The sequence below is a fragment of the Muscardinus avellanarius genome (genome assembly GCF_963383645.1).
Source record: "Muscardinus avellanarius genome assembly, chromosome: 9".
NCBI lineage: Eukaryota > Metazoa > Chordata > Mammalia > Rodentia > Gliridae > Muscardinus > Muscardinus avellanarius.
This window is the reverse complement of record NC_137795.1, coordinates 100105335-100123018: the sequence shown is the minus strand read 5'-3', so window position 1 is coordinate 100123018 and position 17684 is coordinate 100105335. Positions and strand designations below refer to the sequence as shown.

The 17684-nt window shown below is 45.2% G+C and overlaps 1 protein-coding gene across 2 annotated transcripts in view; it reads right to left on the bottom strand.

The window, feature by feature from the left end:
• The window catches only part of TMEM178B (transmembrane protein 178B), a gene marked incomplete at both ends in the record, with an annotated part of 395010 nt that extends 377991 nt beyond the window's left edge, over window positions 1-17019 (bottom strand). The window contains 2 exons of one of the 2 annotated variants that reach the window (XM_080701368.1): window positions 12452-12538; window positions 16638-17019. In XM_080701368.1, the coding sequence (XP_080557494.1) occupies window positions 12452-12538; window positions 16638-17019 (469 nt within the window). The remainder of the gene's footprint in view (window positions 1-12451; window positions 12539-16637) is intronic. The other variant, XM_080701369.1, reaches the window with a different exon arrangement.
• Between the last annotated feature and the right edge of the window lie 665 nt (window positions 17020-17684).

The following is a 17684-nucleotide window of genomic DNA, read 5'->3' as shown; positions in this document are numbered from 1 at the left end:
TATTTAACATGTTAAAGTCTCCATTTTAGGACTCAGCACCTTAAGAGAGGCTACTTCTTTCTTCTAAATAATAAGGTTCTCAGTATTGAGATATCATTGCTATCCCTAAATGCACTTCACTACCTGGAGACAATCTGTCTTCTGTGAGGAAGCCATTATGGTCTCTGATGCATCTCCCTTTTTAGCAGCTTATTGATCTACAAGCACCCGGCCAGCCACCACACACTACGGATATGTGTAATAAAAGCTGATCCAGGCATGCTTCTGGCATAGGAGCATAAATGTCTTCCTTTGAAATGTTAACAACTCTGATGACCCAAAGAGATGAAATGCCACCTCCAGCTTGAAATAAGCCTCTGGATTCCTACTGGTTTTAAAATAAACATATACAATAAAAGAGTTATCCAAGGTAAGGGTTACCTACCATTATATGAAACCCACAATACTATATAACTCATTGATAATTTTTATTATTAAAAATTATTCAAGACACAAGTTTAATTGAAAGGCTTTCCCAATGGCAGCTAGTAAATATAATATCTTCAATTTGATTTCACTTTATACAACTTGGACAGAAAGTGCTAGAAATCATTATCAGGATTAACCCAAAATAAACTTAACTAATAAAAATCCATGAGTTGTAGTGGTCACAGAAAATATTTCCCTGATATGAATCATTAATTCAACCTAGTCTAGGGAGCCAAGCAATGCAACTGCATCTATATTTATCTTCTGAAAGCAAAATAATTACTTATCCAGATTAAGATGGCAATGGACTGTATCCTTAGTAGATCTTATGGCTAAAGACGTCTCTAAAACCCTGTGAGACAACTCAGCCTGAAAAAAAGCCATAGCCATTTCTGAAGAGAATCTGTCTGTTCACCCTAAGGAGTGAACATATCTCTCACATCCATTGTTGAACTAGAATTTGGTGGTCCTCATAATCAAAGGTGCGCTAGTTGACTGAGACATCTTACTATTCCTCAGTACCTCCGTAGGGGATGAATGGTTTTCTGTGAGTAACATTCACCAACCACAATGGGGCTATGGTAAGCATCATAGACCTTATTTGGACTGGTAAGCCATGGAGATCCACTGGTGGGGGGGGTTAAGCAAAATGACAATATTATTAAAGTTACATTTAAGCATCACTCTGTTTTGACAAGAAATGAGATTAGAGAATAGGGAAGCCAATCAGAGAGTGCTGCAAGGGCCAGGTGATCAGGACCAAGGACAGCAGCAGTATCTGGATAGGATGCCTTGGGGAAATGGGTGGTGATACTTTCCATTTTTCCAGCATTATTGACAAACTTCTTTAGAAAGTCATGAAAAGTGAATGGAGGTGAGAACCAGAGAAGGGTAATTACAGTAGGCACTGTCTGGTTTCTGGTCCTAATCTCACCAAAATTACTATCAGAGGACATAGGAGGAGGCTACCCTAAATAAATAGTTAAGAGGAGTGCTTCACTAAGATAACTTGAAGATGTTCCTGACCAAAATTATTGAGAACCTTGAAAATGGATCCTGTGGAATGGTCAGCTATGCTATAAAAAGACTTGGCACCAAGTTTTTAAATTCTTAGATCCATGATTGGAACAGAAATGGAGGCAGCCTCCCTTTATCCAGTGATGCTCTGAATGGAAGGATTAGCCTAGGAAAGGCAAGAGAGTAGAGAAAGTGGACAAGATCAAAATGAAGAGGTCTAATACAAGAAAATGGAAACAGTCCAGACTTCAAAGTCTCCTCCTGTAAATCAGAAAGATAGGTGCTTTAAAAAAAAAACTATGAGCATTTAAAAAGGAAACAAATTGAAGTTTATCATATGTATTACAAAGCAATTCGCAGAAGCATTCCACTTAATAGTGAGTCCCCCTAATCCTGTGAAGTTATGACTCTTTTTAAAGTGAGATTTTTTCAGATCAACTGCATTAACTGAGATAAACTGTCATTCATTCGACAAACATTTATTAAATATTTATATCAGCCCATAAATTACATCTATGCATTATGTAAAACCCCATGGACAAAAAAATGAATAAGAAATTATCTAAAACTAGTCTCAAGGAGAGAAACAAGCCGGGTACAATGGCACACACCTGCAATCCCCAACTACTTGGGAGGCTGAGGCAGAGGGATCACAAGTTTGAGACCAGTCTCAGCAACTTAAGGACACCATGCCACAAAATTAAAAGTCCTGGGGTATAGCCCAGAGACAGAACACCCTGGGTTAAATCCCTAGTATCACAAATATGGGAGGGAAACATATTTATGAGTAAGCAAATAAATACAGCCAACTGTCACTGTTGGTAGGAAGAATGCATGTTTGATGTGTATCAGAAGCCTCAAAGAGGGAGAAGGCAATTCTATGGGAACGAGGGGGCAGAGAGAACATCGAGCAAGGATAGAAGGAAGAGGCCCTAAACTGAATATGCCCATGCAAGTAGTCATGAGCATGAAAGAAAATGGCCCTATACCTGGATGAGATTGATCAAAGAGATTGATCAAATAAGAAGGAAGAAGAGAGAAAGGTGGAAACCCAGAGAATACAAACACAGGCTGAGAAAAGAGAGCCAGCAGAGGAGCAGCAGTTAGAGTTGGAGTCAGAAGCAAAGCCAGGAGAGAGCGGTGCCAGAGGGGGTGAAGCTTTCAGTCCCAGATCAGATGGAATTCGTGGACCATGAATGCAAAGAAGGGAGACATCTCTAAGAGAGATGAGAAAAGGCTTCCAAGACATAAAATGGCATCCACCTGTTTGGGAGTCCCTCATCATGGCTAGAGCGGTTGTGTTGTGAATTTTTGAAAAAGAGTAATACTGCAAGTGAGGGAGGGGCAGGCTCATTCCAGACCCATGGGGCCTTAGGTGCCTGGTGAGAATTTTGGACCTTATTTCGACTGGTCCAGCCACGGGCATCAACTGAAAGGTTTTAACCAATGTGATAACATGATTAGAGTTGTATTTATGGAAAATCACTCTGAACAGAAAGCATTGAGAAGCCATGAGATTAGAGAATAAGGAAGTCAAGTGGAGAGTACCAGGGGCCCAGGTAACTAGCAGTGTATTACAGTCAGATGGAGAGCTGGGCAGAAGAGTTGTCAGCAGTTGAAGTAACTTGCTCACTGCTTGGATGAGGAGGGCAGAAGAGAATAGAGCCTTTGAAATGACTCTTGAATCTGTGGCTTGGGCAAGTAGAGAGCAGTAATGTCATTTACCAGATGCAGAATATAAAGAAGGGATGAGTCTGTGGATAAAAAGATGACAATAGGTGTGTGTGTGTGTGTGTGTGTGTGTGTGTGTGTGTGTGTGTATTACTGGGATGGAACTCAGAGGCAGTCTACCACCAAGCTACACCACCAGTCCCATTTTAGTCTTTTATCTTGAAACAAGTTCTCACTAAGTTGTGGAGGTCCTCACTAAATTACTGAGGCTGATCTCAAACCTGCAATCCTCCTGTCTCAGCCTCTGATGTACTGGGATTACAAGTGTGTACCACCGCGCCCAGCAGCAACAATAGGTTTTTTAAGATCCCTGGATGATCCCAATGGAGATATCCAAAGCTCAAGGTATTTTTATGCTTTTATTGGCGCATTATAGTCTCACATCATAATGCAGTTCACAGTGGTAGCGATGTACATGCACACAGCACTTGGTGGCTCTCCCCCGGCTCCCTCCCCACTTCCCCTTCCTCATACAGGGTACTGGGAATGGTATTCTCACACATATACGTGATGTCACTGGAAGTGGTTCCTCCACTGGTCCTCCCTCTCCCTGCCCTCTTCCCCTGGACCACCTCCCTGCCTCCACTGCAGGTTTTCCTCCATTATCTGGAGTCCCTCTGGTATCCTGATTGCTCCCTAACTCCCACATATGAGATAAAACATACAGGCCTTCACTTTCTGTGATTGGCTGATCTCACTTAACATAATGTTCTCCATAATGCCCATCCGTATGCCTCCAAATGACCTTATTTTGTTCTTTATTGCTCAAGCTCAAGATATTTGGATGGGAAGTCTGAGCTGGATATGTCCATACAAGTGGTCATGAGCATGAAAGGAAATGGCCCTAGACATGGATGAGTTGATCAAGGAGAAGATGAAGAATGGAAAGAGAAAAATGGAAGCCCAGAGAATCCAAACACAGGATGAGAAGAGTCAACAAAGGAGCAGCAATAAGAGTGTCAACCACTAAGCCGAGCATGGGAAGGAGGGATGGGAAGGGAATGGGGTGGGAATTGGGTAGGAGCTAAATGGGCGATGTATATGTGTATGTCCACACAAGATTTTTACCCCATTATGATGTATGAATATAATGCACCAATTAAAAAAAATTTTAAAGTGGAGCTAGAAGCAGAGCCAGGAGAGAGCAGTGTCCCAAAGGCCAGACAGGCAAAGTTTTCAGTCCCAGATGGGGGACATCCCTCACTTTGTGTTTGTGAGAGCACCATGTGCAAAGAAGGTGGACAAGTGGAAGAGAAGAAAGGAAGGCAAGGAGAGACACAGCCGCTAAGGGCACCAGGGGGCAGGCAAGAAGTAGCTTTTGTTTCACTGGTGTTGACACACTGAAGGAGGAGAGAGGGAGGCTAGGCTTTTCCAAAGTGCAAGGTCATTCACCCCAGGAAGTACAATGTGCCCGACCCCTTGCAAAGCACAGTGATTCCAGCGGCTCCCTCTGGCACCTTCCAGGACAGCTTGTCCAGAGCTGCCTCTGGGCAACTCTTCCAGGCCTGTGGTTACCAAAATACAAGCACAGAAGTTATCCTACTTCGACACTCCTGAAACCCCCTGGGACTGCCATGATCCCTTAGCAAGGTCAGGTCCAGCCTTTTTTTTTTTTTTTTTTTTTTTTTTTTAAGCATTACCAAGTGAAAATGGAGCCCTGGCTAAAATTCCAATGGGACTTTTCCATTCCAGCTACAGTCTGTTTAAGTAGAGCAGGCCTAATATAACTGTAATATAGGGGCTCTTAGCTGAAGCCACCCACATCATTTTAAGAATAATCTCTATATACTTTATTCATCAATAATAAGACTATTTAACATTTTACTGACATTCTCTACCCAGTCTCAAAAGTGTTATAAAAATGGTTACAAATGGAAAGAACAATTCTGATTCTCTTTAACCAATTCTTAACCTTTTGCTTTAAGTTCACCCTTATTTTTCTTCCTTGGGGCTAATTGCCCCCCAAAAAATCTGTACTTGATCCCAGGTCTGTCCCCACATTCGCTAGCCACTTACACTCGGTCTCAGTGCCCTAGGTAAAGTTCAAGATCTACTCAAGTTAACTGAAGGGATGAATTTAGTATCACTTTCTGGCCCTTATAATTCTTGATTTTTCTCCACAAGCAGCAGGACATTTAATGAGGAGGGAGTGACTTGTGTGCTCATCTCTACATCAACAATTAATCATATGAAGACCCTGATTTCCTCTTCTACCAAATCAGAAAGGAAGACAACTTGATTTTATTCTTTCTAAAAATCTACATCAACTACTTTTAGAGAAAATTGTGTTTGGTTACCCGATTCTCCTCTTTTCTAAATACCCTTTGTCACTACTGACTTGTTACAAAAGTTAATCACAGACTACTTCAAAGTTTGTCAAGAATTATCCTCCAAGAAGCTTGCACATTGAGCAGCAAAGCCGGACATGAAGTGGACTTTTCCATTCCAATGGAAACTGTCTTCCACTTGGCTGCAGTGTGTGTGCAGAGACGTGCTATGTTTACATCAGATCTTTTCTGTTTGTTTTTTTAAGAAATAAAATATCACAGATGCTTATGCAGCCCCCTGGCACCCTTCCCAACTCTGTTTCTCTCCCTTTTTCAAGAAAGGTAAACATCATCCCTCACTTTGTGTTTACTAGTCCCAGGCATATTTTTAGAAATACAATGCAAATATATTTTCAGAAACAATATCTAATGTTATTTTTACCTGTTTAGAACATCATACAAATCATCCTGCTCGACATCTCATCCTACATGTTATATATTTTCACCCAAATTTAGGTTTACCCATTTGGAAATATGTAGATCTAGTACATGTATTTCAAGTATACTGTGATAGTTTCCATTATATTAATATACCATACTTCACTATCCATCTTCTTATTAATGGACACTTATGTTTTTCCTCTCTGCCTGGTTATTTATTTTTCTATTACAAACAGGGATGCAGTATACGTTCTTGGATGCATTTCATATCCTTGTGAGTACCCAGCCTGGAAGAGAAGTGTCAGGCCACCAGGTACACACAATCTTCAACCTCACCCGGTCTCCAGCCGCTCTCCCAGGTTGTTCCCGTTGACCTGTGGAGGCACGTGTGCGCAGAGCCAGGGCAAAAACAGCCCTCGCCTGTCCAGGTTTGTGAAATACTCCACTGCCTTGGGGAATAGAGTTGGGTTGCCTAAATAGAATTGCTGTTGTAGAGATGAAGAGGGTTTCAGGGCAAAACTGAATGAGAGAAGCTCTTGAGCAAATAAAGTGCCCAATAGAGTGAGGCCCTGAATATGAAAGAGCAGGGCATTCTAAAGGGCAGGGAATGATATAAATGTAGGAAGATGACCTAATATAAAGTAAATTGCCTTTTCTTGGCAAAATACTTTGACGCCAAAAAAAATCAATTGAAATAATTCAGATACTGCACTCTCCCATAAAAGAAGCAAATCTGTCAAACTTCTTTGAATGCCAATAGCAGCTTGTACTCAAACTAACCAGCAAATGCAGATGATTCCTAGTGCCTCCTGGAAGGGCCCTTTAAATGCCAACTCTGTGCATACAAATTCAGTGTGTGTGTGTGTGTGTGTGTGTGTGTGTGTCTCACTTGGGATGGAAACTAGGGACATTCTACCTCCAAGCTACACCCCAGCCCTATTTTATTATTTTGTTCTGAAAGAGGTCTCATTAAGTTACAGAAGACCTCACTGAGTTGCTGAGGCTGGCTCTGAACCTGCAATCCTCCTGTCTCAGCCTCCTAAATCCTGAGATTATAAGCATGTGTCACCATGCCCAGCTTCATTTCATTTTTAAAATCAACATTTTTCATCCGTGAATCACCTGCTCACTGCCTGGCTTATATGTACATGTGTTGTTGTTTTTAAAAAAAATATTGTGAATAAAGCCAGGTGGGGTGGGATAAGCCTGCAATTTCAGTATTTGGTAGGTTGCTGGGACAGGAAGATCACAGGTTTGAGGCCTGCCCCGGCAACCTTGTAATATCCTCAGTAACTCAGCAAGACCCTGTTTCAAAATAAAACATAAGCTGGGCATGGTGGCACACACCTGTAATCCCAGTACTTCAGAGGCTGAGACAAGAGGATCTCAGGTTCAAAGCCAGCCTCAGCAACTTTGTGAGGTTGTCAGCAATTTAGTAAGACCCTGTTTCCAAATAAAAAATAAAATAGGGTTGGGGTGGAGCTCAGAGGTATGATGTCCCTGAGTTCAACCCCTAAAGCCACAAAGAAATACAAAATAAGTAAACACAACAAAGGCTGGAGGTATGGGTCAAAGATTGAATGCCCCTGGGTTCAACCAATCGTGTGTGTGTGTGTGTGTGTTGAAAATATATATATATTATAAATATGTATATACTACTGGATATATATTGAATAAAATATCTCTGACATAATTTATAAAAATCTGTTAGGAGTAGGTCAGTGAGTCTGGGGTACAAGTTGGAAAGGCAGAAGATATACTATATAAATATGACCTAGTCAGAACTGATTAATCGTTAAATAAGGCTAATGTTTCACCCTACCAATCCATAGATGTCCCCCTAAGAATATCTTAGGATCACACATCCCCTTTTCTGCAAAGCCTGCACTAACATCTCCAAAAAAGTGCCAAGTCACCTGGGCCCCCAGCACAAAAAGAACCATGCAGCCTGCGTTTCTTATTCTACTCACATAACCACTCCTCTCTGTGCTCCTTGGCGACAGAACGTATGGCTTTTACTCAAGATCCTCCACTTCAGATGATGTACCTAGCATAGTTGCTGTTTAATCAACATTTATAGACGAGGTACAGGGAAATGTTCTTTATCACTCAATGATTTTTAAATGACCCAAGGAATTTACTCATTACTTCTACTTGTTTTACACATTGGTGCTAATAATAAGTATTATTCAGGGTTGGAAGTATAGCTCAATGGTAGACCACTTGCGTACTACTCATAAGGCCCTAGGTTCAATCCCTAGCACCACAAATATTTAGTTTTATTTAGAAAAAAAATCTAATGCTCAAAAATGTTTAAATGTCAGCTATACAAGGGCAGGAATGTTGACTGTTTTATTAATTTCTGTATCCCAAGCATATTTGGCCTACTACCTGACACACAGTAGATGCTTAATAAATATGTTGAATGAATAAAAACTCTTGGCTATGAAATATTCTCTACACTAAGCACAATCCAATTCCTTTGTCTATTAAGTGTTTAAATTCTATCATTATTTATTTGAATTGGGGGATGCTAGAGTTTGGGTCTTGAATGCCCCCAAAGGCTTCTGTGTTGAAAGGTTGGTCCCAGCGCAGGGCACGACTGAGCAGTGGTGGACCTTGAGGAGGTGGGATCTACTGGAAGGAAGTTAGGTCACTGGAGGCGTACCTTTGAAGAAGACAAGGGGACCCTGGCCCTTCCTCCTTCTCTCTCTTTTTGCTTCCCAGGCCCTGTGAGGCGAGCAGCTTCCTCTGCCAGGCCTCCCCTCCCTCATGATGAGCTGCCAACGCTATGGGCCAACCACGCACAGGTGGGAACATCCAAAGTAATTACAAACAAAAATAAACCCTTCCTCTTTTTAGTTGATATGCCAGGTATTTTGCTTCGGTAGTGGAAAGCTGACTAGCATGGGGAAATACACATAACAGAGTTTATCTCTCAACCATTTTAAAATGTACTGTTCAAAGCCGGGCGTGGTGCTGCACGCTTGTAACCCCAGCATTCGGAAGGCCGAGACAGGAGGATCCGGGTTCACGGACAGCCTCAGCTACTTAGTGAGACATTTGCAATTCAGTGAGACCCTTTTTCCAAAAATAAAGAATAAAAAAAAATAGCTGGGAATGTAACTCAGAGGTAGAATGCCCATGGGTTCCATCCTACCACAAATGAATGAATAAATAAATAAATAAACAGTGACATTAGGTATATTCTCATTATTGTGCATCTCTTACCACCCTTCTCTATTAGAGTTTTAAATTTTTAACCCAAATCAGCAGGATGGCATTCCAAGGCATTAGAAAGGGAAAGGATTAATTTTTATTACATGACTGTACAATGGCAAGAAATAACTGATTGGTTCTCCACCTCTTCCTATCACAAATTATCACCTGCAGACAACTCCTTCAGAAACGGCTCTCTTTGCCTCTACATCTTGTATTCTTGCTCTCCCCTCCCCATTCTCCCTCTTTAGACTCTCTCTCAGCCATGTACCTATCATCTACTCAATCGCCGGAATTTAATTTTCTCATCACATGTTAGATTGTGAAAGAGTCTGGAGTTTCTAGAATCCAAAGTCATTACTTTGCATATGAGGAAACAAAGTCCTCTTTAAGAATGAACGCAGTCTCCGAAGATGTTAGAATACATTTTCCTTCTGTTCATCTACCAAATCACACACTTCTCCCTTTCTCTGCATGTTTGGAGCAATGAGTCTCAAAAGTATCTGTATCTAAATCAGTATTTGTGACTCTAATGCCAAACACTTCAATATGGATATATGATAGTGGTGAGGTGTGTGTGTGTGTGTGTGTGTGAGAGAGAGAGAGAGAGAGAGAGAGAGAGAGAGAGACAGAGACAGAGACAGAGACAGAGACAGAGACAAAGAGACAGAGAGAGAGAGAGAGAAAGGGTCAAACTAACCCAGACTGTTCAGCATTCTGTCTGAAGTCCTAGGGTTACCTACTAATAGCAGAGAATGGGAAAATATTTTTAACTGACAATCCAAAGTGGAATATACAGAATCGATCCTCTAATTGATCCTTACCGACCCTACGGTAAAAAAAAATAAACAAACTGACCTTCTGAAACAGAAATAAGGCCCTCAACTTTGTTGACTCAATCAAAAGAGCTCACCCTGGGTCCACGGGCCAGCTGACTCCCGATGCACTTGGTGCACACATGACCTGGGGAAGAGCCAGGGCTGCACACATGTAGTCACCGCCTTGGGAAAGTGAGCCGGAGTGTCAGCTCCCTTAGAACAAGAACCCACTGTCTAAGAGCGCTGCACACAGCAGGCCTTCAAACCCATCCCTGCCCCACTGTGCATCTGCCTGATTCACCGGGCTCCCCTGGCCAGCTCTGTCTTAGGATGACTGGCTGCGAATGTGCTCACTTACTGAACAGGGGTACACACCTAACCTATGTGCATGGGGGTGCACGGCATGCATAATGACCACGAGCGTTGGCATGGGTTGGTCTGTGAGCAAGTTTGTCTTAAGTTTATGATTTTTAATCAATCAGCAAATGTAAGGAGGCCCCATATGTGTTTTAGAAATTAAATAGTCCCTGCCCTCCAGGAATTTATGAAACCTATGTATGGTTTCCCCTTTTTCCCACAGTACGCAAAACCTGTTTATATTATAAAACTAAAATTAATGGAACTATTTCCCTTTTTTTTGCTCACCTGGTCTTTCCCCTCATTGTTCTTCCTAAGGGCAAATACACCTCATAGTTCTTACTGTTTCACGGTATATTATGCCTTGATGAGCTTATTAGACTTTTTACTCTATCGATATTTTCTGTGTCTTGCTCACCTCTAATCCAGAATCTTAACTTCTCTATTTTGTGCAGCACTGTACCTGACGCCCAGCTCACAGGCCCTCTCTAAATATGTGTTAAATAACTGTGTCCTTCGTGTCTCTAGAACCTCAGCCCCTACCACAGTGAGCAAAGTAAATACCCAAAACTTATATGACAACACTTACCGTAGGAGCTTCTCCCAGCGGGTCTCAGAACAAGCTGTGTAAGCCGCCTTAACTACCTTCACTTAGAATTGAGACTCTAAAAGTACTACTTACTTTTTTTATTATTTTGAGTTACCCAGGCTGGCATCAAACTTAAAAATCCCTCTAGCTCAGCCTCGTGTGTATCTGGGCCTGTGAGATATTTTCAGTGGAGTCAGAGAAAGGGAATGAAGGGAGGGAGGTGCATGTGAAAAATCTGTGAGTCAGTGGTGGAAACTTAATAAAATACAGATTTAGCATGAATGACCATGAACTAAAACCTTCTGGACAAAATAGTGCAGAAGCAAAGTTTCCCAAAGTATAGAATAATAGGCTTAAATTTAAGTCCAAATTACCATGTAATTGTCCTCATCTGAAACAAAGCCTATGCTTGTTCTCTGTAGAAGCTTTATGCTCTGTGTAGCACTGTGCAAAAGAACTTCCTCCGGTGGCAGGAATACTCCCTGTCATCTGCACTATCTAATTCAATAGCCACTGGCCACGTGCACCTATTAAGTATGAGTCGTGTGGCCAATACAACGGAGTGAGTTGTTAAACTTTAATTTCAGTTGTTTCATTCTTATTTTTATTTCTTGGGAGGGGAGAACTGGGGGTTGAACCAAGGGGGCTGAATCTACCTCTAGGATTCACCCCTAGCCCTTTTTTATTTTGAAGCAGGGTCTTGCTAAGTTGCTGAGTGCCTTGTTAAAATGCTGAGGCTGTCCTTAAACCTGTGATCCTCCTGCCTCAGCCTTTCAAGCACTGGGATTAGAGAACTAGTGCCACCACGCCCAGATATTGTGGTTATTTTATGTTTAAATTACCTATATATGTCTAGGGGCTACCCTCCCGGGTGGCACAACCATAAGGGATTTGATGTACCAACTCCTTCATCTGCTCCTTGTTTGCAGGCCAGCTCTCCTGTTCCTCCCCTTCGCCCCAGAACACAGCTCTTCCATGGCCAGACTGCTGTTTCATACCCCCATGGCTCTACAAATAAGGACCCCCTCACCTGCAGTGTTCTCTGCCACCCCCCATCCACTTATAAACCGGGTCAGTATCTTGTTCCCATTCCATTTCCTTGGAACAGCTTTCCCCGGCCCCCTAATCTCGCCCCGCTGCTGGCCCAATCTACCACGGCCTCTGTGCTTCTCTGGATCCAATCCCATGGTGGTTCCCATTGCTCTGTAGTTGTAATTCTCCGTGACACTAAGAGTCTGTGAGAATTTTGAGAGCTCATCCTAGGACCGCATCCCGTCTATCACTAATACATGCATGGTCAATATTTGCTGATTACATTATTAATTTTGCAGGATGTACCATGTTCTATTAAAATAATTTTCAGAGTCCTGACAACCACTCTATGATTCTGGGAACTGTTTGGGCCCGAGTCTAACATGGGGCACGTTTTCAAATAGTAAAAACTGCTTAGACTCGTAGTTGAGGTTCTATTTATCTCAAACCCTATCACCGGAACACTTCAGTACAAACCAAAAATATGAATGTTCCCTGGCACAAAACTTTGCCTATAGCTATTCCTCCTGAGGGTCTGTAAGTCTCCTGGATTTCAAAAGCTGATCTTATCATCAATCTGTCTCCAGTGGCTGCAGTGACTTCTCAGGGAGACAGGGATGAAGCTTAGAACGAGAAGAGGAGAGGAACTGATTTTCATGGACGTAATCATATGGAAATTTGGAAACGTTTGTCCTTGCTATACCCCAATTCAATCCTACCTTCCCAAGAAGGAAATAATTAAAATGTTGTCTAACGTGGAAAATTATGACTTTGGGTGGCAGGTGTCTGTTCATTGACGCATTATCCAAAAAGGACTGTGTGTTTCCCTTCCACCCTGGCAGAGCGTTTGCTCGAAAAATCTTCCTCTGGTGTATTAGGTAGCAAGCACCTGTTGTCATATGAGCCTGGCCTGACACCCATATTGGTTTATTTTTTCAATCATAATTTTCTAATCTTTTATTTGGATTGCCACATAAGTATTTCTACAGTTGGAATCAGCTCGTGATGGACACATTTCTGTAAACCTACTTGTGTGAGCTATTTTCCAAGAATCAAGCATCCAGTCAATATCTCACAAATGTTTGTCTGCCCTGCCCTCCAGAGAGGTACAGTTCAATAAAGCAAATAAATAAGTATACAGTAAGCACATATACATGCTTACACCATGGCAGCAGGCACTAAAAAATGGATTTCAGAATGAACGTGAATCCAAGAAACTTACATCTTCAAGTCAGATATAGATTTGATTTTTGTTTTCTTATTAATTTGGAGGTTTTATTTTAAAAATGCAAAAATGACACTTTCAGATATAATAAACATTGATTTAATAAATGGTTGCTTTTTTCAAAGCTATATGATCGTTTAAATAAATCTTTAATTTTTCCAAAATACTGATAGATCTTAAATAATTGTTTCTCTAGTTTCCTTTCCCTTTGCCCAAAACATATCTCCCAGAATTTTAATAAAATCTGTTTCACATAAAAACACAAAGGTCTAAGATCTCTTATGAGCTTCTGATGGATAATGTGAGATAAGTATCTTTCCCTAAGATGTCCTCAATTTAAATATAGGGACATCAATTTCTTTTTTTAACTTCCTAATAAAATCCTCCCACTCTGAGGAACACTGATTAAGTCTAGAAATTATGTTCTATATGTTATTGAAAATGCCTGTGACTTCTATTAATAAAAGATGCACTTATTTCTGAAGTGTATGTACTGCTACTCGGAAAAGGCAGATCTGGTGTTCAAAGATTATGTTTAGAGGTTAAAAATGAAGGTAGTGACCTTAAGTCTCAAGATGTGTAAGGCCAGCGTGCCATCTATCTCAATAATACCTCACAAGAATGTCAAATGGACAGGAACCGTGATGGTAAGCAGGTGCTTGCAGCTGACAGTGACTGCTATATTTGGGGTAATGGGGAACAGCATTTCCATCAGTTCAAGTGAAATACAATGCCCTGCCAACTCCAGGTATCAGGGTATTCAATCTCCCTGCTGCCCGTGTCCATTTTCTGTTGCTGCAATTAAAAATCAGTCGATACAAAGTCAAAATGTTATACATTCTTCCCCTATCCCTTTCCGTGTCCCGGTGTTTCCAGCTTCACCGGAAGAACATGTCACTATGGTAACCGATCCCTCTGATGCACAGACCAAGTGAACCTTTCCAGTCAGATTGCCAAGCAGAGTAACCGGGAATGGGAACCCTGGATGGAGCCGCCAGGAGCCAGGAACCCCGCCTGTTTCTAACCAATACCAGGCAGAAGGATAGCAGACTTGATCTAGAAGGGGTTCAAAAATGGAAACCCAAGAATATCCTTCAGTAAACCCTGCCAGTGTTTGCCAGTCATTATTAACATGAATTCCATCCCCCCCCTTATTTTAGCTAACTTCCTACCGTTTCCATTTTAAAGGAAGCAGAAACCAGATACAGTAACACCTTATGATGTGAAAACTGCCGTAAAGTCACTCATTATCAAAAATAATGCTGCTTTCTCTCCTCCTGCTTCTCAGTGCAAGCCCAAGCTGTTCTCCTCTGGAAGCCTCTGGCACCCTGAACATCTTTACAAAGTTGTAGAGCTTCAGACGGCTCGGCCTGCACTCCTAAGAGCCTCGTCATGGAGCACGGAGGATGTCTGTAGTATGAACACACCCATAACCAAATTCATGGAAACTCCCTGGTCATTCTAAAGAGGCTACCAAACCAACACCAAGATGGATTCTCTTTGGACCTTCCTTACCTCCTAAATGTGTACTGGCCTCCGAGACCATATCCACTGCTTGTCATTCTTAAACAACTGCCCGTGTGTGTGTGTGTGTGTGTGTGTGTGTGTGTGTGTGTGTGTGTCTGGAGATTGGGCCCAGGAGCATTCTAGCCCTAAGCTACACCACCAGCAGTCCTATTTAGTTTTTTTTTTTATCTTGAAATAGAGTCTCACTAAACTGTCAAGGCTGGCCTCAAACCTGTGATCCTCCTGTCTCAGCCTCCCAATACCGGCATTACAGATATGCACCACCGTGCCTGCCTAACTATTTTTTAATTAACAACTTTTCTGATCAATTTCAACACTTTTATAAATCAAAGAACATCAGTTCTCACAAATACTATTTTAAAGCACCAGCAAATCTCACCGCATTATAAAGAGACATTGAGAATTGCTTTATGTCTTGACCTCAAAGCACTGAAAATAATAGCATCGTTGTCACCTTGGCACCACCATTTAATAGTTGAAGAGACGCATGGGGGGGGGGGCCTCACAAAATCTGCACATCTTTCCAAGGTGCAGCCACCACCGAAGAGAACGTATTCAGAGCAATAGTAACACACACCACATACTTCAGTGGCTGATGGAATAGGATGGTTACCATCACATAAATCATGCAAGATGTACAAATGCTATCAAGTAAAGCAGAATTTTTCATTTGTTACATTAAAGTATCGAAGACAGTTTTATCATTAGCAAATGCTGCTTGCTTTCTGTGTTGGTGCACTTTGGGTACTTGGTGCATAAATCTTCTGAAAATCATATTTCTCTTTGAAATGCCCACTTTGGTGTTACTTTCGCTGTGCTTATTAGTGGGCCCTACTGCTAGTCACTGCACGCAAGCCACTTTTTCCAGAGGAGAAATGAGGAGCTGGGATATGACGCTACTGACCAACATGCGTCGAGTTGAGGCGCGTAGGACGCGGGCGGGCGATGTTTACATGCCTGCTGCCTGCACTGTGCCTGGTAGATGGCACCGCGCTCAGCAGATGCTGTGGTGTGAATCAGGCCTTCTCCCTGAGATGTTTCCCCCCATTACCCTTGATTGGATCAATTCACAATCTAAAACAAAGATTAAAATTTTGAGCCTGTTTCCCCGAAACATCACGCTTCAAGGGCTTCCTCCGACAGCTCCCCTTGCTTCTCAGAGGCTGATGGAGGATTATCTGGATAACAGCCCTGAACCATGAGATTCCAGGCGGATCTGAACGAGGGCAAGAGCAGTGTGTGAAGCCGCTCCCAGGCTCAGCGGGGCCGAGAGAACCAGACCGCCTGGAACCGAGAGGCTGGAGAGCCTGCGGCCGGGTGGAGGGAGAGGCCGGCTAGCGGCCCGGTGGAGGGAGAGGCCGGCTAGCGGCCCGGTGGAGGGAGAGGCCGGCTAGCGGACAGGTGGAGGGAGAGGCCGGCTAGCGGCCCGGTGGAGGGAGAGGCCGGCTAGCGGCCCGGTGGAGGGAGAGGCCGGCTAGCGGCCCGGTGGAGGGAGAGGCCGGCTAGCGGACAGGTGGAGGGAGAGGCCGGCTAGCGGCCCGGTGGAGGGAGAGGCCGGCTAGCGGCCCGGTGGAGGGAGAGGCTGGCTAGCGGACAGGTGGAGGGAGAGGCCGGCTAGCGGCCCGGTGGAGGGAGAGGCCGGCTAGCGGACAGGTGGAGGGAGAGGCCGGCTAGCGGCCCGGTGGAGGGAGAGGCCGGCTAGCGGACAGGTGGAGGGAGAGGCCGGCTAGCGGCCCGGTGGAGGGAGAGGCCGGCTAGCGGACAGGTGGAGGGAGAGGCCGGCTAGCGGCCCGGTGGAGGGAGAGGCCGGCTAGCCGCCCGGTGGAGGGAGAGGCCGGCTAGCCACCCGGTGGAGGCAGAGGCCGGCTGGGGCCGCAGGGCCTGCGTGGCGGCGCCCGGGCTCTCCGCAGCGCCACGCCTGCCGCGAGCCTCAGCCTGGCGCTTACCTTTCCGAATGAGGGCGGCGATCTCCGGGTCGAAGCCCTGCCGGTGACACTTCCTCCAGAGGCCCATGTTAGTGGAGTTGTACTGCCGGCTGCACTCGTCGGCGGGGCTCATGGCGAACAGCTGCCTGCGATTCCGGGCCCGGAGGAGTTTGCCCTCCCAGCGGTCCAGGCGCGAGCGGCTCGCGCGCAGCGGCAAGTTGTTGTTGTTGTTGTAGATGAAGCCGGGGTCGACCCGGCGGGTGTTGAAGGCCTTGCACCTGTCCCTGTGCTTCCTGGCGTCCGTCTCGTACCAGTGGTCCGAGCAGATGGCCACCGCCAGCATGCCCAGGGCGCAGAGCGCTAGCGAGAGCCCGGTGTAGAGCAGTAACCTTCCGGCAGCCATGCCTCCTGCGCTTGGCCGCTACACCAGGGGCATGATCCGCGGCCGCCTCGCCTTCCCTCCGCGCGCCCCGAACAAAGCGGCCGGCCGAGCTGGGGGAGGGGGCCGGCAGACTCGCGCCGCGGCGCCCCTTCGGCCCCCGCCTACCGGTGCGCGGCCCCGGGGACTGCGGGGTTGGGGCGGGCAGCCTAAAAAGTTCTGACCGCGCGAGGCTCCCGCGGGCTCCTGGGCATCCTCCGGGGCAGGTGCAGCCTCCGCCTCCCGCGCCGCCCCGCCCCGCAGGAAGCTCCGGCCCGGCCGCCCGGGCGCCGCTGCCCTCGCCGGGGACCTAGACACCAGTGCCCGCCGCCGCGGTGGGGCTGCGGGGTGTCTCTGTGCCGCCCGGGGACGGGACCGGCTCGCCGGCTTTGCGGGGAAGGTGGGGGTGGGTGCGGGCAGGAGGAGCCGCTCTTCCGCCGGGTGGACTGGAGACACCGCGGACGCGGCGGGCGGACGCCCGAGACCTCCGGCTGCGGGCCTCTCGCCGGACTCTGGCTGCCCGGTCTGCGGCGAGGCCCCTGGACGCGCAGCCGGCAGTGCTCCTCCTCTCCGGGTCGGTCCGCGGTCCCGGCAGGTGCCGCGGGCTCAGGGGCGCGCTTCCCGGGGGCGCACGGTCTCTGCCCGCCTCT